The 25,439-nt window shown below is 39.1% G+C and overlaps 2 protein-coding genes across 5 annotated transcripts in view; one reads left to right on the top strand and one right to left on the bottom strand.

The window, feature by feature from the left end:
* rab23 (RAB23, member RAS oncogene family) overlaps positions 1-11,854 on the top strand; it is a 56,140-nt gene extending 44,286 nt beyond the window's left edge. For all 4 annotated transcript variants that reach the window (XM_022252100.2, XM_022252099.2, XM_087148345.1 and 1 more), the window contains 3 exons: positions 1,132-1,288; positions 6,028-6,194; positions 6,570-11,854. In XM_022252100.2, the coding sequence (XP_022107792.1) occupies positions 1,132-1,288; positions 6,028-6,194; positions 6,570-6,712 (467 nt within the window). In that variant the 3' untranslated portion in view covers positions 6,713-11,854. The remainder of the gene's footprint in view (positions 1-1,131; positions 1,289-6,027; positions 6,195-6,569) is intronic.
* bag2 (BAG cochaperone 2) lies at positions 9,905-15,257 on the bottom strand. Its single transcript, XM_022252103.2, has 2 exons — positions 14,587-15,257; positions 9,905-14,010 (listed from the first exon to the last, which is right to left on the bottom strand). Exons 1-2 carry the CDS (start codon positions 15,017-15,019, stop codon positions 13,646-13,648), a joined length of 798 nt encoding a protein of 265 aa, XP_022107795.1. The 5' UTR covers positions 15,020-15,257; the 3' UTR covers positions 9,905-13,645.
* Between the last annotated feature and the right edge of the window lie 10,182 nt (positions 15,258-25,439).

Here is a 25,439-nt window from a genome sequence, read left to right as displayed (position 1 = left end):
TGTGGTGAAATAGCGCATTTTGTTACAAAAGTTTATGAACTTAGCTTTCCAGTAAAAGACAACATTTTGTTGACCAGTCTTAGCCAAATTTGTACCAAGTCTTTGAAAACTGATGTATTGGAGGGAGGAGAAAGAAATTAACAACTTTGCATGGATAATGGAACAGTGTATCAAAATTTAGAAAGTTTATTTAGGATGGCAAAAGTTGGTCTAACATCAGAGATTTTTCTCTCTGTAATTCCTGGTCACAGCAATACATGTTATCTGTATTTAACAGCAAGAAAAAACTAAAAGTATGGCTAGGATATTACTGGCCCCGCTTGTCCGGCTAAGATGCAGGCAGTAATCAGGCATTTTTAGGATGTTTTCTATTATCCATCTGACTCAGCGGCAACCACCATTGAACACTTTGAAGTGCCAAAGTTGCTACTCCTGTGTCCTTCCTCCATGGAAAGGAAGACCATATTAATTGTTATTCTGGTAGGTTTGTCAATTGTCGGCCGGAAAGCATGACTGTAATTCATTCAAGAAATCATTACTTTGAGTGCGAGTTTCATAAGTCTGTCAGTTTTCGTCAAAATCACCCAGCAAATAAGTTTTTCTCAGATGTAATTTTCCCGTCTGTGGGAAATGGATTAAGACAGATCCCATCCAAGAAAATTAATTTGAAGTCCATTTAAATCTGGATTTAATTTCACTTGTCTCACCTATTCCAATTAAATTAGCCAGCAAAAAAAAAATGAAATAAGCCCTTTATTGTGTGAAACTGAAAATCATCCCTACAAGGCACCATTTGTGCATGGCAATTTGTATGTGAGAGTACAATCGCTGTTCCTTCAACTTGTTTGTGTACTCTTGACAGTCATCATTTACATTTTTATTGTAAATATTTAAGACATGTTTACAGTTACAAAATAAACTTAATAATAAATTTAATATGTAGTAGCCCACGTGAACACATTATTCATGCATATGAAAACAGTGCATGCATGGTCAGTTGGGAAGTCAGTGCTCTGCTTACGATAAAACAAATATTTTAGCTTGTTCCTGCAGATTTCCAACTGATGGGAGTTAACCCTTAATGAAGTATGAAGTTGAATTGTCAATCATTTTTACCTTTCCTTATTGCAGGAGCCCAGGCTGGTGTTGTTGTGTTTTCAACTGTAGACAAAGCATCCTTTGAAGCAGTGGAAAAATGGAAGCGAAAAGTTGAAGAAGAAGTGGGGTGTATACCACTGGTGCTTGTACAAAACAAAATAGATCTAGTGGATGAAGCAGTTGTAGCTCCGTGAGTACCAATTTAGTCACTCTGTGCCACCCCTGATTTTACACTGTACACCTTGTAGGAACTTCTATTAAGTTGCTGTAGTCTCTACTGATCAAGTCTCAAAATTAACGCTTACCCACTTCCAAGCGGTAAGTGGATTTTCCTTAGCGGTAAGTGAATTTCAACAGTGGGTAAGTTAATTTGTATAATGGGTTTTGCCCTTACCCAACGTATGTTAATAAGCACTGTATGCTCAGTGCTTATTAATATACGTTAAGTAAGGGCAAAGTCCATTTAAATTAACATCTCCCCAACGCAAAAATACATCTTGAAAATAGGTCGCGGTACCATTTGACTCCGACCAGCCAGCCGAACCCAGCAAGCTCGGTGGTCGAGTGGTTAAGACATTTGCACTACATGTACATGTAGTATGCAGGAGGTCGTGAGTTCAAGTCCCACCCGAGTAAGCTTGTGAGGTTTTTTGCAAGCTCTCCGACAAGCACTGAGCATATGTTGGGTAAGGGCACAACCGGTTATATAAATTAACATCTCCCCAACACAAAAATAGATGTTGAAAATGGGTAAGTTGCTAGGTTAGTGTAAATTAACGCCATGGTGGAGATAGAGTGAGATTAATGATGAATAAATGTATGAATATATCATTCATAAACAAAGAAAAACTTGTGTGAATGTTTCTATTTTCACTCACACATATCTCCTTTAACTTATTACTCTGGGTTTCACACAGACGTCCTGGCCTAGCAGTAAACAAAGTTTATAACACTGCTCTGCATATTGTTACTATCGCATACAACCTCAACAACACTGTACATGTACATGGCCAGTGTTTGTGCACCCTCAATGAGAGGTCAAGCACATGGGAACAAGGTTGGATCACATCAATGAGTTGGATCGCATACATTGTTCAGCAAGTCTCATTGGATTCATGATTTGATATCTTAAATTGCTCTAAATTGGTGCCCGCTGGCACTGACACACTTCAGATGGATAAATGTTCATGCCTAATTCAGTTACTTGTACATGTGATCTGTTGATAAACCAAATACTACGACCAAAGCCATCTCCAAATAAGCTATAATGAGCATTCAATTCTGCAATGACACTGTAGTTTTGGACTCACTCAACTTAACCTCCATACCCGATCTTTGAGCCAAGGCGCAGGTCAGTAAACACGTCCCATGCAAAGATGCACATTCAAGATTCAGCAAACTGTGGTATTCAAACTACTACGTAGAACAATGTGTAGAGCGAGCATGAAAAGGATTGTCTCTTGAAAGTGATTACCAGTTCCATTAAGAACAAAAGTAAAAGGTCAATCACGTGTCAACAGCTTTCAAACTACATGTACTACAGAGAGCTTGTTTTTTGGTTAATTCCAAAGATCAGAAGCAGCTCTTTGAAGTTACTAAGCAATTACTCCACCAATGTCTTGTATTGTATATCCTCTCCCTGAAAGCCAGAATGAGCAGAAACCAGGCAACAAATTCTGCTGTTGAGCTGAGAAGATCTAGGAGATTCGCAGTGGTTTCCAGTATGATAATTTGTTCCACAGAGATGAAGTCTGTGTTAATTAACATCTTACATCATTCCAGCAGGTGACAGATAATGATGTGGCTGTTATTCTCATGGAATCCTCATCTATGTACATGTATGTGTAAATCCTGCAAACTAGACCCCATCCACTCTCCTTGGCTGTTTAATCAATGTTTAACTTCACTTAACTTCACCCTCATTAAGGAGAGTTTACTGTGTGATTCTGTACCTAATGTTATGAAAGTTGCCCAGATTGACAAAGAAGTTCAGTCTAAATAAAGATGATATGAAGAAATTATAGACAAGTGTCTAACTTGTCACATCTGAGTAAAACTCTTGAAGGGTAGTCTTAATGAAAATACATGTACCTTCTTTTTTAAGAACACTCTGCATTACCATTATTAATTTGCTTATTTAATTTGTGACCTATGGAAACCTGCAAGAGATCATTTCTTATGGTGCTTGACTTAGCATTTGACACAGATGAACAGGCCATTTTTCCAACTGCCCCAAATCTTGTATTGAGATAGGTGATGCTGCATTAGACTCGTTTAAATCCTGTCTTAATGACCGACCATATTTGATATTTATATCAAACAGTGTCACCATTTTGTTTACCTTTTTTAGCATTTCCACAACATGTCACCGTGTAGGTTAAGTCTTTGTAAAAAAGGACATGTACAAGTCAAATGATTTGACTGGACCAGCAGAACTTGCTGGGTTCTCATATATTCTTCCTCCCTGTCACCATTACCCACATCACCTTGACGATTCTTTATCAGCATGAAGTTTTTCACACTTCAACAAGAGACTGATCTCCAACAAAATTGTCCCAATTTTTGCAGTGCTGTGTGCATGTAAATATGAATGCTGATGGTTCCATAGCTGTGTACTCCCAGATGTAACCACATGATGTTGCTTTCATAATTTAAGATTTTGATTTTTTTTTTTAAAGATCTGAACAAAGCCTGGATATCATTCTCTCGAATATCGACACAAACATCCATGAAATGCATTCATCACTCTCCCAAAAAGTAACAAAAATAAAAGACCTACCTACAGGTACAAAATGTAGATGAGTCTGGCCACTGCTGGCATCATTTGAGTTGTGCCTGTAGCAATATTGTGCTTTGTTCTACTCATGGGTGGTACTTTTGGAAATAGGCTGCGACTTGTCAACTTATTATTGACAACTGCCATGACTATTAAATATCTCAAAGTCACCCACACCTACAAGGAATGATACCCAGTGGCACATCCCCACTTTCTGATCTGGGAAAACATCCAACTGCTTATGCTCTACAACATGGTCAGTCTAAATGTTGAAGTCCCACACAACCTTCACTTCTTCCGTTTCCAGAACTTCTTCAGAATGTGTTTGCTCCACTTGTTTCCTACCTTGATTCCTTCCAGCAAACATCCCAGTGGATCACCCTGGCTAACTTTTCATGCTTCCCTTTGTATACTTTCTGTGCCATCTTGCTACATCAACAATCCAATTGAAATAAGTGTTCTCTTTCTCGCCACATGTCATACACGTTAAGAGATACATTAGCTGGCTCTACCCTCACCTTCATCACATTCATCCACAGTGACTGGTCCTGTGCAACAGTTATCAAACCTTCTGTCTCCTTCAATTTACCCCTTGGACCATTCCTACCTGTAGGTCTTGTTCCCTACTGCCTCTTCCATGTCTCTCAGAAATATCTAGAGTGACATTCCTTCCCAATTTCTAAACCTTCCTCCTGTATGTAGTCTTCAGCAATGCATCCTCTGCCCAAGAATCATGCCCTGGAAAACCTCTCCTCTCAATGGTCACACAGTTCGTCATGTACATGGTGCACATACATGTACATAGTGTTTGGTGGGGGCTTAATATTGCTACTCAAATAAAATGTACATGTTGCGTGGTTTCCTCAGATGTTGGGTGTTTCACATTTTACATTGATTACATGTCTTTATTACAACAAAATGAGTTTGAACTTCACGTACATGTACATGTAGCTCTCTTAATTAGACATGTCAGTGAATTTGTGAGAAAATACAGATTTAAAAATAAGTGGCAGTTTTAAAAGACATTTGGCGGTATACATGTATCTTTTTATGTACAGGTACATGTATCGGCATTGTACATGTAGGTGATTCGTCTTTCTAAAGAGAACTGTTGTATTCTTAGGAATTAAAGGCTGTGGATATTTAGCCATCGCTGGCAAATTTAATTCATGATATATTGCTGGACACACACACGGTGACTGTTTTTTGGGGGACTGAAAATTCTTACCATGACAAATCTTAGTCTAGTTTTGTGCCAACCTAGGCCTGACTTTGTTTTCATGAGGTGGAAATCAGACCATTTTACAATGTCAGATGTTTAAAAAAAATCCTCCTGTGGAGGAAAAGAAACTGTAATACATGTACTTTGTAGTTACATGTTAGAGTTAATTTTAAAATAACAGTAGAAGAATATTCTTAATTTTTGGCAAAGAAAAAGAGGGAGGACAATGGCTGGGGAATCAGACCCTGGGCCCAATGGCTGGGGAATCAGACCCTGGGCCCAATGGCTGGGGAATCAGACCCTGGGCCCAATGGCTGGGGAATCAGACCCTGGGCCGAGAGCGTATCAGGTGATCTCAAGATGGGAGCACTTGTCCCCACACTGTGAACCATACTTGGCAATTAGTGGTAATTTCATAATTTTCATAGCTTTATTTGTATGTATCAAAGAGGGTTCTGTCTACTTGTAGCTGGCTAAATACTGTTTACTTGAATTTGCTGGCAATGGCTAAATATCCACTGTTTCATTTTATTGTCTAGTTCTACATGTGAAATACTCAAAGAGTTTTGGTTTTAAAACATCTTTTGCCATTCTTAAATGCTTTCTGAAAGGAAGCCTTTATTTTCTTTGAAAGGATTTAAATAATTGAACCACTTGTAGCTAAATGCAACTGAAAAATTTACTCAGCAAGCAATTGATCGAATAGCAAAAAACTTTTTCAACCCTACTTTAAATTACATGGTTCCTGTACCCCTGACCTGGAGTGTGCAAAGTACATGTATTAGCTAGCGAACTGCATTATTCAAGTACAGATTTCTTTCACATAAAATTGTTGGTAGGTGACTCAGAACTCTATTTTGCCTGTTTGCAAAAGTAGTTCACTCAGTTTCATGTAATTTTGTAATACTAGTTCATTCCTTCATTTTCACAGAGAGGAAGCAGAGGCCTTAGCTAAAAGACTGAAGCTACGTTTCTACCGAGCATCTGTCAAAGAGAATCTAAATATTGATGAAGTGTTCCTTTATCTACTTGATAAATATATGCAAAAGCTTCAGACACAAGAGGCAGAAGACAATGCTACAACAAACACCAAAATTGGTATGTCATGTCATGATTACATTATGTAAACAGAAGTGTAGCTATAAGCAGTTTGCATGTACCTTTAGTTGGTCCATTCGTATACCGGTAAACCATTTTCAAATCAGGAATAGCTTTCCATGTGTGTATATGCATATATTCTACGTAAATATTCCCAAGTTATATGTAATATGTATTACATGCACAGTTGTACACATAGTTCAGCTCATGCTCCTCAGATATGCATCAGTGTTGATACATGTATGTACATGTCTTTTTCCCTCTTCACACTCAATCAACTTACATCAGGGATATACATGTATGTATATCCATCACACAAATAAGAATTTGCATTTCTAATTGTGATTGTTTCCATCACCTTTTTGAATTCAATAGGCATTTTCAACACCACAGTGCCCCCTCCAAGCAACGATGGAGACAGTAATGGTGGGAACGACCAGGACCAAACAATACAGCTTAGACCAACTAAACAGAGAACAAAGGGAAAAAAGCAGCAAATGAAATGCCAGATACTTTAATTCAATGGTATATGTATGCATTTCAGGCAAGTTTGTGGTCAGGTGTTCTTCATTGACCAGGATATTTCTGTTGGTCTTTGCTGCTCAGCATTGTTATTAACACTCCTTTTATTCTTGTCATAACAATCTTAACAGAAACACAATTTTTATGGTGTGAAATATCTATAAAGGTGATCTTTGTCATAAAAACTACTTTGTTTTGTTTTCAAAGACTAGGAAATAGTTTTTTCCAAAGACAAATGAGATGAGGGGGGCAGACTAGAAAAAATGCACATGTAAAACAGTTTCAACCATGTCTTCAGAGCCAGACCTGCAGTAATTTTGTGCTCAATAGTTCCTTGATATAGTTGATATAGCCCATCTTTGTTTCCCGCAGAAACAAAGAATATCTCAGAAATGGTTTTCCTCATATATTGCATCAAGAAACATGTAGTTCTTGTTGGCCACTTTGCAGAGTTGCAGAGCATAGCGAGAGAACACAGATTTGTCACATATTATTGTCACTTTGCTAAGGTTACCATGCCTCATTGAGGAAGTGATAATATCCCAACAGCAAACAGTTTTTGTGTTACACATGTATTTTGGCAACAATCACAAAATACTTAAAATTTGTATCCTCGTGGAGAGCATTCTTTGTGAACAAGGTACATGTACATGTGTTTGCTAACACTTGAACATGTAGTTATCAGTTACACAGAAAGTGTATGCTTGACCATGCATTCTTGATGACGTCTATGTCCTTTTAATCCTGTACATAAAAATTGATTTTTGAGAGACTATGTAAGGATAAATCAGCATCGTGATGGACATGGTTGATGTTTGCATGTATTTCCTGCATGTCTGTTGAAGGAGAAAGAATGCAACATGCACACACATAGTTGGTCCATAGTTTTTTGGGGGCTACACATATGATGAACACCCCTACCCCCCAAAAAAAGTCCATACAACTTTATCTTAACTTTAGAAATGGTCCCTTCAGCATGGTAATGGCTTAGGCACGTATAGGAGTACATGTAGGCCCCCCCAAAAAAATCATCGTAGAATGTATTTCTTTATCACCGACATATGCTAAACCCTCCACTTACTCATTTTGCTGATAGGTCTTTTTTTGTAATTAATTGCTTGTTTATATATTTAGATATATATACTAGCATTCAAGGAACAATGGAATTTCTAAAATTGGTTTAATTTTGTTATTTGAGTGTAAGTACTTACATATACCGTTATCTCAGAGTATTCATACATTTGTATTGTTTTAAGAAAAGCTTGATTCTTTTGGCCTGTGAGATGTACATGCATTTGCATATTGTTCTATTTGCATTCCATTTTTCTGCATATTTGTGTTCATGTTGAAATTCTGTTGAGTTCATTAAAAGCTGCCACTATATACTGCCCTTTTCAGAATGCAGTTGTCTGTTCTGAACAGACATCACACACACATTTACTTGGAGCTTTATATATACATATATTTACATTCAAAAGAAACACTCTTGCGATAGTTCAAAGTACATTTACAATGTAAAGGAGCCAATGGATTCCTCACGTTCTTCTACCAGCCCCTGATGTAGAATGACTGATTAAGTTAGAGCATGCTGTGTATACATGTTTTTCAAGGGCTGCCTGCCCCATACACACTTGCGCTACCTCTTACATGTCATGCCAGGTGTGATGATTTCTTTTTTAAGACTAAAATGTCTCTGTAAAATAGAAAAACTGAAAGAGGCTTTTTGTCCCCCAAAATCAAAATCTTGTGCAGAAAATAGGGAGGCCTTGGGGTGAGTTGAAGTACATTCTTAAAAGAAAGATAAGTCATCATTTTTGTTCTTCAGTCATCACCTATGAGACATGACTCAGATGGATATCACATTTGCATATTCACACCTGTAAATAACAATTCTAAGTGTTAAGGGAAGATCTGCATCTGGAAGGTGTTCGTGGTGCTAAGAAGTGGGGATTTGCAATAATTGCATTGATTGAAATTCTATGCCATTAAAATGAGTTTTCACATTGGTGTTCAAAAATGCTACCATGATGTCCAAAATCAATTTTGAATATGATGTCCTCACTCATCTTTTAAAGCACGGTGACAAATTCATTTGAGATATGATAACAACTTAGTTCTGGGGGGATGAAGTCAATGATGTTTTATACCTGTGTCCTGGGCATAGGCTCTGCCCACAGCCTCACAGAGGGACACTTCACCCACAAATACACGTACATATATCTAAAACCCATGTTGTTCCAACACTACGTGTACATTCTTTTACACGGAGACTAGTGCATGTACTCATCTTGTACTTCTGGGAACAATTGAAATGCATTGATAGGTGGTGTGGGGACAAACAACATGGGAAAAACTGCACCCACAACTCGGTCTCAACTTTCCTAACAAGAGAAACTGTCCCTTCTTTGTGGTAATGGCCTGGGCACAATTACACGTATATCCAAATTAAAGTGGATCTTGACATCCTGAGAAAATACTTGACGTTTAATTTCTTCCTGGCCAAAATAAAGCTCCATGAATGAAAATGGTGTCTGTCAGACTTTGAAATGAAAAGAGACTGCTGTATTCTAAAATATATACATGTGCCACGGTATGTATGTGGCAATCATTTATGTACATTTTATATTATAAAGTTAACTGAAGATGCTCACTGACTGTCCATATATTAGCTACAGAATGTATGGAATCATTTTATTTTCCTCCACAGGTAATGTGGTAAGCATTGATAAGATGGTCAAATCATTGGTAGGGCTAGATGTGTCCAACCAAGCTTGCATTATTTAATTCAACTGGGAATAATTGCAATTCCTGATCGAATTTCAGTCTCTAATGTGGAGTTACTAAAAACCAACACTGTACTAGTGTACAACAGCAACCTCTTTATGTATTGTTACCTCAATTGTATACCCTACAGCTCAGTCAAGTTAATAATTTGAGTTAAATAATTGTCTGGATTACCCATACACATAACTGTTAACATTTTTTTTTGAAAGTTGGTGCTCAGATCTGCTGATCTTCCAATTCATAACTGGAAAAAAATGTTTTTGTTTTGAGAAGTCTCAGATCCGCCCTCACAGTTTACTGATATAAATAAAAAAAAAAAAGGGATTTTGGTCTGCTGTCTGACTGATGGCAAGGTCCCCGATTTCAAGTTTGCGAGCTTTGGTCCTCTTTTGTTATTGGTAACCTTTTGTTGTTTTTTTTTTGGGGGGGGGGTAGTTTTTGTATTCTCCTCTCTGACTTGACGCTTTTTTTTTCATGAGACCATAGACAATAATTTTGTTTCGTCTTTATTTGTCCTTTAAAATTTGCCTTCAAAAAAATCTGTGCACCAACTTATAAAAAATGCTGAATTAGACATTTTAATGTCTTTGCTGATATTTAAAATTTCTTTATCTTCAATTCATCGTTATCAGGCTGAATGATCGAATGTGTAACTACAGTGGACTGGCATCTACATGTATGTGTACTGTACCATATCCAGTGGAAAGCATGTTTTCCATTCATTAAGTTTTAAGCATTTTGGAAACTTACCACCTGGGGGTGGTTGAGGGTTTCCTTGCAATTGAAAAAAGTACTGTATTATCCCCCTCCATGCAAAACCTGAATACGCCTCTGTTTGCTGTTTTTTAATTGGCTGAGAGCTGACATTTTTAAACATGTTACCATCAATGCATTTTATGCCAAAGAGTAAAGACTGTTGAAGTGCATCTACATCTGTTCCTGAGTACCAAGCTGACTGCTAAAACTAGTCACAAAACAAAGAGTATTGAGATTTAATGTTTTAGTGTCACACCTCAAAATAAATTCATAACTGGACAGTAAAGAATCTGTAAAAGTGAAGTATTCTTGACAAAATCCTCAAAATATAAGAATATCTTGTAAATTAAAAACTCCTAATGGCAATATTGAACTCCACGTTAAGTACTTAATGGAACCAACACAAACATGGGGCTGGCAAGTTTGGGTCATGGATCACATAACCTAAAAAGAATCATTTAAAATGTTATTGAAAGTACTGCTTTAGATGGATTTTTTCCTGATTTTTTTTTTCAGTATACAAGTAAACATATTCACAGGTCTAATATTAAAAAGGAGCCACATACTGCACATGGTTTCAATTTATACATTCAATTTTAACATTTTACACCGTCCAAATAAAAAGACCATGTGCAGGCACCAATTTTTATGGTGAACCGATTTAGATAAATTACATGTATCACGCCTGTATTTATTTGTTTGAATAGCAAGTACATGTATGGGTAATCAGAGATCTTGCGTCAATGAAGTGGGAAAACAAAAATATTTACATGTATAAATAAAAAGATATACCCATACTAAATGGAAGTTGCTAGCTGCGCACTCATGACTCTAATTACCTTGATCATCACCCATTGCTTTGGTGGAAGCAGACACTTTTAATCGGGCAAAACAGTGCCATCTGAGGAATGTGTATTTGCTGAAAACATGTACATTGTCCCATGGATTGCTTCCTGATGTCAGGGGAAGCTCACATTAAAATGTGTACAAATCATTTGAAGTTTTTCACGGTGTTTACAAAAATGTAGCTCCAGTCTTAAATAGATCAACAAAAAGGTCAAAAGAGCTATGCAGAGTACGTTACTTTTTGTGATATAAATATTCATTATAGTGCATTGTTACTGGTACTTTCCATGTACCGAAAGTTTGCATGTACATAGCTACACATACAGTGTACCTAGATTTTTCTTTTAAAGAGTTATAGATCAAAGTATTCACAACTAACCAACTTCCATTTATTTTGTTTAATATGTTTTGCTTTTGTAATGTTTCGTTTGTGAAACAACTTCCAGTCAGTTAGTTTTTGTTGTACACACATGTACATGTATATCAATATGTGCAATTCATAGTGTAGGTGCCTTCAAGAGTTTGTAATGCACTGGCCAATCACAATGTACAAAATCTTTGACCCTTTCCAAAGGCGCATCGGGTCGACAGATTTCACGCATTATGATTGGCCAACGCATTGCAAACTCTTGGAGGCGCAATACTGTGAAACGCGCATATTGATAGACTGTACTGCGTTGATATGAAAAAGCACTGTACATGTATTTCTTGCTGTGATATTCAAATAATTAAACTAGCAAGTCCTCCTGTAATCATTTAATAATTTTGGGTGATTCATATAAAAAAAATGTAGTGAGTTGACTGCAAACCCTGGGAGAAATAAGCCAAGTACTTCTGGTTTTGTAAACCTTTACAAGAGAGATTTCACGGACAGTAGACAGTTGAATTACATGTACTATTAAACTTAATCAAAATAAATTTAACTGAATCAACTTCATGTTTATCCCATGGCTACTGAAACCTCTCATCACAATGGGGCATTTTGCAAGGAATAAATGATTTGGGGAAAAAACATTCAACTGAGATGTACATGTAACCAGTGTGTTCATAATTACTCCAATATCAAGTACATTGTAAGTGGATCAAAGTGTACAATGTGTAAAATTACATAGATGTACATGTACTGTACATGTATATTTAACACAAAATGACTGCATGGGGTTTGTCAGGAGGTATGCAAAACCTCATCCAACTCTGCCATTTAGCACACACTTTGGAACAAATCCTACACACTTAACTACTGTAGTCTTTCTTCACTCTTCTGTTCTTCCATCTCGTTCCATAAAATCATCAAACCAATATGGCTTGCGCAGTGATTTATGAAAGCATGTACATTTTGTACCCTCATCACATCCTGAACACACCAGTTTTTTCAGGTCAGTGGTTAAATGAAATTTATTTATGGAAACCCAACAGAAATTTTCCTTCGTAGGATTAAATGGTCAAGATTACTACCTATGTGTATACATGTACATGAGTTCCCAGGGGTAGTGGATTAACCATACAAGTATGTTTCACGGGAGAGGTATCTTGTCTCGTACACGTACATACATTAGTATTTGTGGAATGAACAAACTGTGGGTTCTGAATACTGGGTAACACGAATACTTACATGTAACATACATGTACATACAGCCATTTTCAAATTCAGAGTTTAATTCAAATGCTGGAGAAAGTGTGCAGATGTGCCAGTCCACACACCATCTAACCCAACATAAGAAATTTTGAGTAGATGACCATACCTCAATGTACAACGTATGTATGCCACACTTAGTGTTTTCCCCTCTTGGAGAAAAGGGGGACTTTTGTGGACAGCGGTGTATTCCTTGTCCAGTTGGCACGCGCATGGCAATCCACATGCACACAGACTCTTGACCAATCAGAATCAACTAAACTGTCTCGTCTCCAGGCTCCAGTGAGTGATTTACACAGAGGGCATTATCACTTCCTGGAGGGCATTATCAAATGTTAATACACGGTTAAGTTGCACGTTGTTGAATAGGGAGACTATCTGAGGGTATGAATGCACAATCATGAAACAAGCCCCCTTTATTCAAAACTCTGTGCTATGAAGTGTCTGTCCGTGAGGGCTGCCAGTGCCACATACAGTTCATATCACAAACTTCAAGGACAGCTGAGAAGTCTACTCACCACACAACTCAAACAGTGGCAGCCTATTGTGCACGAGGCCAGCATTTTTTAAAATTTGGAACACAACATGACAGAAAAAGGGAAAAAAAGTAAAATGAAATTCTAAAGACCAATAAACTCCCTACAATTACTTTACCTAGGGTCAGAAGAGGAAAACACAAAAGGAAATAAAATAAAATAATGTTGATCCCTTTTGCATTTCATTTTTTTCTAAAATTGTATTATTAAAGGTCCACCAACCCTCAATAATTGTATTATTGAACCCACCAACTCTCAATGACTGTATTATTGAGAGTTGGCAGGTTTCCAACTTACTAAAAAAAATGACTTTATAGCATCTTGCATTGTGTTCTTGCAGTTCAGGTGCAAAAACAAAACCATTTCAATCCAAACTAAGCCAAGTTCATTGGAGAAAGAACAGCCAACTGTCTGTCTATATCACCCCTTGCCTCCCACATCAATGTGAGCATCTTTCTAATTTCTTTCTGATCTTCTACTGCACAACCCAACAGTGCTCCTTGAAATGCATCATCTACTGGCCCACTTGCTTCTGCCATGCAGCTGTTCAGGTATCTGCGAGTCATGCTGGGATCGGTTTCTCCTTGCATGAGGTTTTTCTGAAGTTTCCCCAGAAGGGTCTTTACAAGATGAAATGATTCTTCTTGAGGGGGAGTGCGGAAAATCTCTACTGAAATGTTAACTGTAAGAAGTCTATTGGTAAGGCGATCCATATAAAGCTCCAGTTCATCTCTTTCACCTTAAAGACAAAAATACAAAAATTGGAACATGAATCCAGAAAAGACAATCAGCATTTCATGAAAAGTTCCATTCATGGGGCATTGTACAGTGTACATTTTCACCTATCATATTTATTATGAACTTGCATTAGGCCTACATGTAATCAGATATTTTCATTAATTGCATGTCATTTTCATTTTCTTAGCATTATTTACTTTCTAAGACCTGTTCAATGTACACATTTGTAGGCCTACATTGAGCTTCTGTACCAACTACGGAAGCGTGTAAGGGCCACTTGCAAGTTTTTTTTTCTTGATACTATCAAGATAGGTCAATCTTCATATGTGTATTTCACCACAGCAAGTTACAAGATCTTGTCATGGCGTCAAATTAATCGTAACTTGATGCGGTGAGAGAGTAACTCGCTGTGGTGTTTTGCAAGTTGCCCTTATACGCGTCCGTACTCAACAACAAGCCTACAAACTACAATCCTGTTTTCACAAATTTTTTCATGCAACTGTACTAATTTTAGCACTTGAATGTTTTTACTGCTTAAGTCACATGATCTGTCCATCATACATGTACATGTACCAACCAGCAGCAACAAGAGCTTGGCTCTGCATTAACGTGTTGAGTGATTCAAGAAGATGCAATCTCTCTGTCTCTGCCTCTTTGACTGTCTGTCGTAACTTCTCAGTCCTTTTTTCCATTTCATCCAAAGTTTTCAGTAGGTAGTTGTCCATGCATGTACATGCACCTCTTAGTCTTACATTATCGTCATGATGCAACTCGTGGCAATTTTCATCCCGACAGTCATCTCCTGGGAACATGTGTAATGACTTAACTTGTTTAGGTCGCTCCTTTCCCATGTTTTCACTTGGATGAATAGATGAAGGTGAACTGCAGCACTTCCCTCCATCATTTTTAGGAATCACGTTAAACCCCTTCTCATCCTCAGCATCTTTTGTCAGTAGTGTCCGTGACATATCATATGAGGCCTCATCACTCTTATCGCAACCATCAGCCATTTTCTGCAAATTAGTGGTTGCTTATCTCCAACCAATTAAAAAGAGACATCCTTCTATATAATCATGGATGAAGAGATAGACTTAGAAATAGAAGATCATCACGTTGCCTTGATGAACCATGGCCGAGGCGTCCAGAAGCGTCAAGGCAGTACATATCACAACCGGCATGGAAAAGGTACATGTACACTTGTGATATTTATGCGTCACCCTGAAACATGGGTACCAGTAGACTTGAACCAAGTCGGTCCTCGCGCGTGTCACGTCTTTTTCACTAGCACTGCCATAGGCCGTGTGGACATCTGCGGTCGCGCATGCGCAGCAGCGTTCAGTGTGCCGGCAGCTCGCAAAATATACCAGACGACGAAAGCGATATTTTCTTGTATACATGGGAGGTCCCATAATTAATTGTTTGCCACTTAATAACAAACCCACCGGAAGGGGTGAAATTCTGCAAGTGTGTGAAACAATTATGAAATTGTTCTGTCTGAAAAGAAAATATTTGAAATGAGCAAATTAAAAGAAAAGTGAATTTTCACGAAAGAAATCTAATCGAAATCATGTTCAAATTTTGTTGGACAACGCAACATTTAAAGCTCCTTTTTGAAATATTTCTCCAGTTTTCCCAATGGAAATTGCCATACTGCCTAAAAGACAAATACTGGCATCGTTAAGGGTATTTTTCTAGACTCCCCAATAAGTAGTGTTTACGCCAGTGGTAGGGATTGGAGAGTTCTCCGGCACAGCTCCTTTCAACCCGTTTCTCCCTCTTTCACCCCTATACCTACTCGACCCTTTTTTCCACTCAAAAAAAACCAAAAATGCGTTTTCAAGTTTTTATAATTCTGGGTACCTCATCGACTATTTTATCAACTCGAAAAAAAGGTTGCAAAAGGGATTTTAAAAAGGCACGATTCCATCACCTCCGCCTTCACCCCCTTTCACCCCGCTTTCACAATTTAGACCTCTACTAACGACCTTTTACCGGTTCAAAAAGGGGTTTTTAGAAGATTTTACCAAGCAGTATAACATCTCGGTACCACCTCCCAAGCGTAAATCTCATACTAAACCCGAGCTCATTGAAGCCATACGGGCAGACCAGAAACAATTTAGATACCTCCCGCATCAGTCATATCGCCAGCTGTTGAAAACGGTTCAAAAATACAACATTCCTATTGCACACAAAGACAGATATGTCTTATATACATGTACGCTGACAAGACTTTATTGAAGCGATTAAAGCTTACACTTAACCCGAGGAAATTGCGGAAGTTGACATTAGAAACGTGAGGCGCTTTCAGGGCAACTACCGCAATTGGGAATTGATAGCCCGTTTCTTTGAATACGACCTCGTGCACATTTTTATTTTTACAAGCCTTTCATCGAGAAGAAAGCGTTGGACGAGTCAAATGAAGTCGGTTCTTACAAATTGCATACGGCCCTAAAAGTGCAGTTTAGATTGGAAAAACCCGAAAAAACTGAATTTGGCGTAGGCTATTTACCTTTCCGAGCGAAAATAGAACAGTTGCAACCAAAGCCAACGTGAAAAATGCACTCGTTGAACAAAGGGAAAAACAGAGAAGACGTGGAATCTCACACACAAAAAAGATCGGAATGGATCTTTGATGAAGTAAAAGCTTTTTACATCAACGTGGTTAAATATAACCCGGTGGGCTCCACGTATATTCCACTACCTGCGAAATTGGGGCACAAAAAAGCGATCATAAATGTACAAAACAACGACCAGCAGTGTATCCGATGGTCACTGAGAGCGGCTTTAAAGTTATATTCTGACAACGTTGAAAGTCAAATTGAAGTTAATCCAAAATATGATATAAGCGAAAAGTGCACCTCGACTTACACAGAAACAGACTGTCTAAATTTTACAAACATAAGCTTTCCAACACCCATTTCACAAATCCCACGTATCGAATCGCTAAATAATTTGGCCATTAATTTAATTGGTTATGATGAGAAAGACGGTCTTTATATTCTTTATAAAAGCAAAAAATTCTCCGAACCGATCAATTTACTTTATTTTACCCAAGGTGAAAAAAGTCACCACTGTTGGATTAAAAACTTTTCTCGGTTGACTGGCGGTATCGATCAACACAACGGCCCAAAACAGTGGTGCTTTAACTGCATGTCACATTTTCAAACAGAAGAAAAGTTAACCAGACACAAAGAAGATTGACAGGGTTTAGATGCGGCTCCCTGTAAAGTCGAATTACCCGCCGAAGGCAAAAACATTTTACAATTTTGAAAACTACAAAAACAAACAAGATGCAATTTTTGTCATTTACGCTGATTTTGAGTCGGTGTTAGGAAAATTATCGCCCACAGATACAAACACAGTCAAAACACAAATCCATAATCCCTGCGGTTATTCATACGCGGTCGTCAGATGCGACGGTCAATGCACTAGCCAAAGGACCTATAGAGGCCAAGACGCGGCAGTTAATTTTGTACAATGGCTTTCTGAGGAAGCAGACAAGATAAACGAAACGTTTAAAAGTAAAAAGCCGCTGATTTGGTCACCCGAGTTACAAAAAAATTTACGAAAATTGTAATCGCTGTTGGATCTGTGAAAAGCTTATCGGGAAGACGTCAAATACCCAGTGTCAGTGCCCATTTCCAAATGAACCAAAAACAAAGGACGAAAAGCTGAAAACGGCTTTACAAACAAACCCGGGTTCAGAGAATTTTTATGTATGACGTGTGAAAAGCCAATCAACAAATTTAGAAAGGTCAGAGATCACTGTCACGTGACGGGTGAGTACCGGGGCCCTGTGCACGCAAGTTGTAACCTAAAGTTAAGAGTCGTCCCGAATCAAACACCTATTCCGGTGATTTTTACACAACTTAGAAAAATACGACGCGCATTTAATCATGCAGGGCGCTCACGAGTTTAACAGCGAAGAAATAAAATTTATTGCTAAAAATACCGAGACCTATGTTTCCTTTTCCTTTGGCCAACTCAGGTTCTTAGACTCCTTTCATTTTATGGCGGCTTCGCTAGATCGGTTGGTTAAAAATTGTTCACCCGATGATTTTAACTTACTTTGCGAAAGGTTTCTGGAAACTACAAAAAAATTGTTGGAAAAGGGAATTTTCCCCTTACGAATATATCGATTCCTTTGACTTTCTCTCTCCATTCTCTCCATTACCCGAGTTCGATCCCTCTTAAAGAAGGCTCCGTATGTTCGATTCTGAAAAAGCAAAAAGTGTCCAGATCTTGCAATCGTGGTGTCATCTGAAAGGGAACATGCTCCACTTTCGATTGATGCACCTCTCATATCTCTATGTGCTTTACTTTCGGAAATAACCGCAAAAGGAGGAAAACGTTTGTGTGCAACTGGTTGACTTGTTTGCGTAAATCTGCCATTCTCTCCATTACCCGAGGTCAGCTCCACTCAAAAAAGGCTCCGTATATGCGATTCTGAAAAAACAAAAATTTTTCCAGTTCGCACAATCGTGGTGTCATCTTAAAGGGACAATGCTCCTCTTCCCATTCATGCAAGTTTCGTATCCCTATGTGCTTTACTTTCGGAAATAACCGCAAAAGGAAGCTAAAGTTCGTAGGCAACATCTTGACATGTTTGCGTAAATCTGCCATTCTCTCCATTACCCGAGGTCATCACCTCTCGAAGAAGGCTTCGTACAAGCGATTCTGAAAAATCAAAAACTGTCCAGATCTTGCAATCGTGGTGTCATCTGAAAGGGAACACGCTCCACTTTCGATTAATGCACCTCTCATATCTCTATGTGCTTTACATTCGGAATTAACAGCAAAAAGAGGCGAACGTTTGTGTGCAACTGCTTGACTTTTTTGCGTAAATCTGCCATTTTCTCCATTACCCGAGGTCAGCTATGCTCAAAGAAGGCTTCGTACAAGCGATTCTGAAAAATCAAAAATTGGCCAGATCTTGCAATCGTGGTGTCATCTTAAAGGGAACATGCCCCATTTTCGATTGATGCACCTCTCATATCTCTATATGCTTTACTTTCGGAAATAACCACAAAAGGAGGCGAACGTTTGTGTGCAACTGCTTGACTTTTTGCGTAAATCTGCCATTCTCTCCATTACCTGAGTTCGATCCCTCTTAAAGAAGACTTGGTATGTGCGATTCTGAAAAATCAAAAATTGTCCAGATCTTGCAATCGTGGTGTCATCTAAAAGGAAACACACTCCACTTTCGATTGATGCACCTCCCATATCTATATGTGCTTTACTTTCAGAAAAAACCGCAAAAGCAGGCGAAAGTTTGTGTGCAACTGCTTGACTTTTTTGCGTAAATCTGCCATTTTCTCCATTACCCGAGGTCAGCTATGCTCAAAAAAGGCTTCGTACATGCGAATCTGAAAAATCAAAAATTGGCCAGATCTTGCAATCGTTGTGTCATCTGAAAGGGAACATGCTCCACTTTCGATTGATGCACCTCTCATATCTCTATGTGCTTTACTTTCGGAATTAACCGCAAAAGGAGGCGAACGTTTGTGTGCAACTGCTTGACTTTTTTGCGTAAATCTGCCATTTTCTCCATTACCCGAGGTCAGCTACTCTCAAAAAAGGCTTCGTACATGCGATTCTGAAAAATCAAAAATTGGCCAGATCTTGCAATCGTGGTGTCATCTGAAAGGGAACATGCTCAACTAATGATCGATGTACCTCTCATATCTCTATGTGCTTTACTTTCCAAAATAACCGCAAAAGGAGGAAAAGGTTTGTGTGCAACTGCTTGACTTTTTTGCGTAAATCTGCCATTTTCTCCATTACCCGAGTTCAGCTCCCTTCAAAAAAGGCTTCGTACATGCGATTCTGAAAAATCGAAAATTGGCCAGATCTTGCAATCGTGGTGTCATCTGAAAGGGAACATGCTCCTCTTTCGATTGATGCACCTGTCATATCTCTATGCGCTTTACTTTCGGAAATAACCGCAAAAGGAGGCGAACTTTTGTGTGCAACTGCTTGACTTTTTTGCGTAAATCTGCCATTTTCTCCATTACGCGAGGTCAGCACCGCTCAAAGAATGCTCCGTATATGCGATTCTGAAAAACAAATTTTTTTCCACTTCTCACAATCGTGGTGTCATCTGAAAGGGAACATGCTCCTCTTTCGATCGATGCACCTCTCATATCTCTATGTGCTTTACATTCGGAATTAACCGCAAAAGGAGGCAACAGTTGTGTGCAACTGCTTGACTTATTGCGTAAATCTGCCATTTTCTACATTACCCGAGGTCAGCAACGCTCAAAGAAGGCTCCGTATATGCGATTCTGAAAAAACAAAAATGTTTCCAGTTCTTGCAATCGTGGTGTCATCTGGAAGGGAACATGCTCCACTTTCGATTGATGCACCTCTGATATCTCTATGTGCTTTACATTCGGAATTAACCGCAAAAGCAGGCGAACGTTTGTGTGCAACTGCTTGACTTTTTTGCGTAAATCTGCCATTTTCTCCATTACCCGAGGTCAGCTCCGCTCAAAAAAGGCTTTGTAAATGCGATTCTGAAAAATCAAAAATTGGCCAGATCTTGCAATCGTGGTGTCATCTAAAAGGGAACACGCTCCACTTTCGATTGATGCACGCCTCATATCTCTATGTACTTTACTTTCCCAAATAACCGCAAAAGGAGGAAAAGGTTTGTGTGCAACTGCTTGACTTATTGCGTAAATCTGCCATTTTCTCCATTACCCGAGGTTAGCTATGCTCAAAAAAGGCTTCGTATATGCGAATCTCAAAAATCAAAAATTTTTCCAGTTTTTGCAATCGTGGTGTCATCTGGAAGGGAACATGCTCCTCTTCCGATTGATGCACCTCTCATATCTCTATGTGCTTTACTTTCGGAATTAACCGCAAAAGGAGGCGAACGTTTGTTTGCAACTGCTTGACTTTTTTGCGTAAAGCTGCCATATTCTCCATTACCCGAGGTCAGCACCGCTCAAAGAAGGCTCCGTACATGCGATTCTGAAAAATCGAAAATTGGCCAGATCTTGCAATCGTGGTGTCATCTGAAAGGGAACACGCTCCACTTTCGATTGATGCACCCCTCATATCTCTATGTGCTTTACTTTCCAAAATAACCGCAAAAGGAGGAAAAGGTTTGTGTGCAACTGCTTGACTTATTGCGTAAATCTGCCTTTTCTGCATTACCCGATGTCAGCACCGCTCAAAGAAGGCTCCGTATATGCCAATCTCAAAAATCAAAAATTTTTCCAGTTCTTGCAATCGTAGTGTCATCTGGAAGGGAACATGCTCCTCTTTCGATTGATGCACCTCTCATATCTCTATGTGCTTTACTTTCGGAAATAACCGCAAAAGCAGGCGAACGTTTGTGTGCAACTGCTTGACTTATTGCGTAAATCTGCCCTTTTCTCCATTACCCGAGTTCAGCTCCGCTCAAAAAAGGCTTCGTACATGCGATTCTGAAAAATCAAAAATTGGCCAGATCTTGCAATCGTGGTGTCATCTAAAAGGGAACATGCTCCACTTTCGATTGATGCACCTTTCATATCTCTATGTGCTTTACATTCGGAATTAACCGCAAAAGCAGGCGAACGTTTGTGTGCAACTGCTTGACTTGATTGCGTAAATCTGCCATTTTCTCCACTACCCGAGGTCAGCTCCGCTCAAAAAAGGCTCCGTATATGCGATTCTGAAAAAAGAAACATTTTTCCAGTTTCCACAATCGTGGTGTCATCTTAAAGGGACGATGCTCCTCTTCCCATTCATGCAAGTTTTATATCTGTATATGCTTTACTTTCGGAAATAACCACAAAAGGAGGACAAAATTTGTGTGCAACTGCTTGACTTTTTGCGTAAATCTGCCATTCTCTCCATTACCCGAGTTCGATCCCTCTTAAAGAAGGCTCCGTATGTTCGATTCTGAAAAATCAAAAATTGTCCAGATCTTGCAATCGTAGTGTCATCTAAAAGGGAACACACTCCACTTTCGATTGATGCACCTCCCATATCTCTATGTGCTTTACTTTCAGAAATAACCGCAAAAGCAGGCGAAGGTTTGTGTGCAACTGCTTGACTTTTTTGCGTAAATCTGCCATTTTCTCCATTACCCGAGGTCAGCTACTCTCAAAAAAGGCTTCGTACATGCGATTCTGAAAAATCAAAAATTGGCCAGATCTTGCAATCGTGGTGTCATCTGAAAGGGAACATGCTCAACTAATGATCGATGTACCTCTCATATCTCTATGTGCTTTATTTTCGGAAATAACCGCAAAAGGAGGAAAAAGTTTGAGTGCAACTGCTTGACTTATTGCGTAAATCTGCCATTTTCTCCATTACCCGAGGTCAGCACCGCTCAAAGAAGGCTCCGTATATGCGATTCTGAAAAAACAAAAATTTTTCCAGTTCTTTCAAAAGTGGTGTCATGTGGATGGGAACATGCTCCTCTTTCGATTGATGCACCTCTCATATCTCTATATGTTTACTTTCGGAAATAACCGCAAAAGGAGGCGAACGTGTGTGGGCAACTGCTTGACGTTTTGCGTAAATCTGCCTTTCTCTCCATTACCCGAGTTCCACCCCTCTTAAAGAAGGCTCCGTATGTTTGATTCTGAAAAAGCAAAAATTTTCCAGATCTTGCAATCGTAGTGTCATCTAAAAGGGAACACACTCCACTTTCGATTGATGCACCTCCCATATCTCTATGTGCTTTACTTTCCCAAATAACCGCAAAAGCAGGCGAAGGTTTGTGTGCAACTGCTTGACTTTTTTGCGTAAATCTGCCATTTTCTCCATTACCCGAGGTCAGCTACTCTCAAAAAAGGCTTCGTACATGCGATTCTGAAAAATCAAAAATTGGCCAGATCTTGCAATCGTGGTGTCATCTGAAAGGGAACATGCTCAACTAATGATCGATGTACCTCTCATATCTCTATGTGCTTTATTTTCGGAAATAACCGCAAAAGGAGGCGAACTTTTGTGTGCAACTGCTTGACTTTTTTGCGTAAATCTGCCATTTTCTCCATTACGCGAGGTCAGCACCGCTCAAAGAATGCTCCGTATATGCGATTCTGAAAAACAAATTTTTTTCCACTTCTCACAATCGTGGTGTCATCTGAAAGGGAACATGCTCCTCTTTCGATTGATGCACCTCTCATATCTCTATGTGCTTTACATTCGGAATTAACCGCAAAAGCAGGCGAACGTTTGTGTGCAACTGCTTGACTTTTTTGCGTAAATCTGCCATTTTCTCCATTACCCGAGGTCAGCTCCTCTCAAAAAAGGCTTCGTACAAGTGATTCTGAAAAATAAAAAATTGGCCAGATCTTGCAATCGTGGTGTCATCTGAAAGGGAACATGCTCCACTTTCGATTGATGCACCTCTCATATCTCTATGTGCTTTACTTTCCAAAATAACCGCAAAAGGAGGAAAAGGTTTGTGTGCAACTGCTTGACTTATTGCGTAAATCTGCCATTTTCTCCATTACCCGAGGTTAGCTATGCTCAAAAAAGGCTTCGTATATGCGAATCTCAAAAATCAAAAATTTTCCAATTTTTGCAATCGTGGTGTCATCTGGAAGGGAACGTGCTCCTCTTCCGATTGATGCACCTCTCATATCTCTATGTGCTTTACTTTCGGAATTAACCGCAAAAGGAGGCGAACGTTTGTTTGCAACTGCTTGACTTTTTTGCGTAAATCTGCCATATTCTCCATTACCCGAGGTCAGCACCGCTCAAAGAAGGCTCCGTACATGCGATTCTGAAAAATCAAAAATTGGCCAGATCTTGCAATCGTGGTGTCATCTGAAAGGGAACACGCTCCACTTTCGATTGATGCACCTCTCATATCTCTATGTGCTTTACTTTCCAAAATAACCGCAAAAAGAGGAAAAGGTTTGTGTGAAACTGCTTGACTTATTGCGTAAATCTGCCTTTTCTGCATTACCCGATGTCAGCATCGCTCAAAAAAGGCTCCGTATATGCCAATCTCAAAAATCAAAACTTTTTCCAGTTCTTGCAATCGTAGTGTCATCTGGAAGGGAAAATACTCCTCTTTCGATTGATGCACCTCTCATATCTCTATGTGCTTTACTTTCGGAATTAACCGCAAAAGCAGGCAAACGTTTGTGTGCAACTGCTTGACTCTTTTGCGTAAATCTACCATTTTCTCCATTACCCGAGGTCAGCTCCGCTCAAAAAAGGTTTCGTATATGCAAATCTCAAAAATCAAAAAATTTTCCAGTTTTTGCAATCGTGGTGTCATCTGGAAGGGAACATGCTCCTCTTTCGATTGATACACCTTTCATATCTCTATGTGCTTTACTTTCGGAAATAACCTCAAAAGGAGGCGAACGTTTGAGTGCAACTGCTTGATTTATTGCGTAAATCTGCCATTTTCTCCATTACCCGAGGTCAGCTCCACTCAAAAAAGGCTTCGTACATGCGATTCTGAAAAATCAAAAATTGGCCAGATCTTGCAATTGTGGTGTCATCTGAAAGGGAACACGCTCCACTTTCGATTGATGCACCCCTCATATCTCTATGTGCTTTACTTTCCAAAATAACCGCAAAAGGAGGAAAAGGTTTGTGTGCAACTGCTTGACTTATTGCGTAAATGTGCCATTTTCTCCATTACCCGAGGTTAGCTATGCTCAAAAAAGGCTTCGTATATGCGAATCTCAAAAATCAAAAATTTTTCCAGTTTTTGCAATCGTGGTGTCATCTGGAAGGGAACATGCTCCTCTTTCAATTGATGCACCTCTCATATCTCTATGTGCTTTACTTTCGGAATTAACCGCAAAAGGAGGCGAACGTTTGTTTGCAACTGCTTGATTTATTGCGTAAATCTGCCATTTTCTCCATTACCCGAGGTCAGCTATGGTCAAAAAAGGCTTCGTACAAGTGATTCTGAAAAATAAAAAGTTGTCCAGATCTTGCAATCGTTTTGTCATTTTAAAAGGACGATGCTCCTCTTCCCATTCATGCAAGTTTCGTATCCCTATGTGCTTTACTTTCGGAATTAACCGCAAATGGAGGCGAACGTTTGTGTGCAACTGCTTGACTCTTTTGCGGAAATCTGCCATTTTCTCCATTACCCGGGGTTAGCTATTCTCAAAAAAGGCTTCGTACATGCGATTCTGAAAAATCGAAAATTGGCCAGATCTTGGAATCGTGGTGTCATCTGAAAGGGAACATGCTCCACTTTCGATTGATGCACCCCTCATATCTCTATGTGCTTTACATTCGGAATTAACGGCAAAAGCAGGCGAACGTTTGTGTGCAACTGCTTGACTTTTTTGCGGAAATCTGCCATTTTCTCCATTACCCGAGGTCAGCTCCGCTCAAAAAAGGCTTCGTACATGCGATTCTGAAAAATCAAAAAATTGGCCAGATCTTGCAATCGTGGTGTCATCTGAAAGGGAACACGCTTCTCTTTCGATTGATGCACCCCTCATATCT

This window comes from Acanthaster planci, linkage group LG18, assembly GCF_054643075.1.
Source record: "Acanthaster planci isolate LZ-2023a linkage group LG18, COTS_SCS, whole genome shotgun sequence".
Taxonomy (NCBI): domain Eukaryota; kingdom Metazoa; phylum Echinodermata; class Asteroidea; order Valvatida; family Acanthasteridae; genus Acanthaster; species Acanthaster planci.
This window is presented reverse-complemented; position numbering and strand designations above follow the sequence as displayed.

Bases quoted from the DNA above. Each gene is read 5' to 3' on its own strand.
- bag2 (XM_022252103.2), bottom strand. From the start codon at position 15,019: ATGGCTGATGGTTGCGATAAGAGTGATGAGGCCTCATATGATATGTCA. The intron at 14,011-14,586 runs GTTGGTACATGT...TTTGTCTTTAAG, and splicing joins CCAAGCTCTTGTTGCTGCTG to GTGAAAGAGATGAACTGGAG.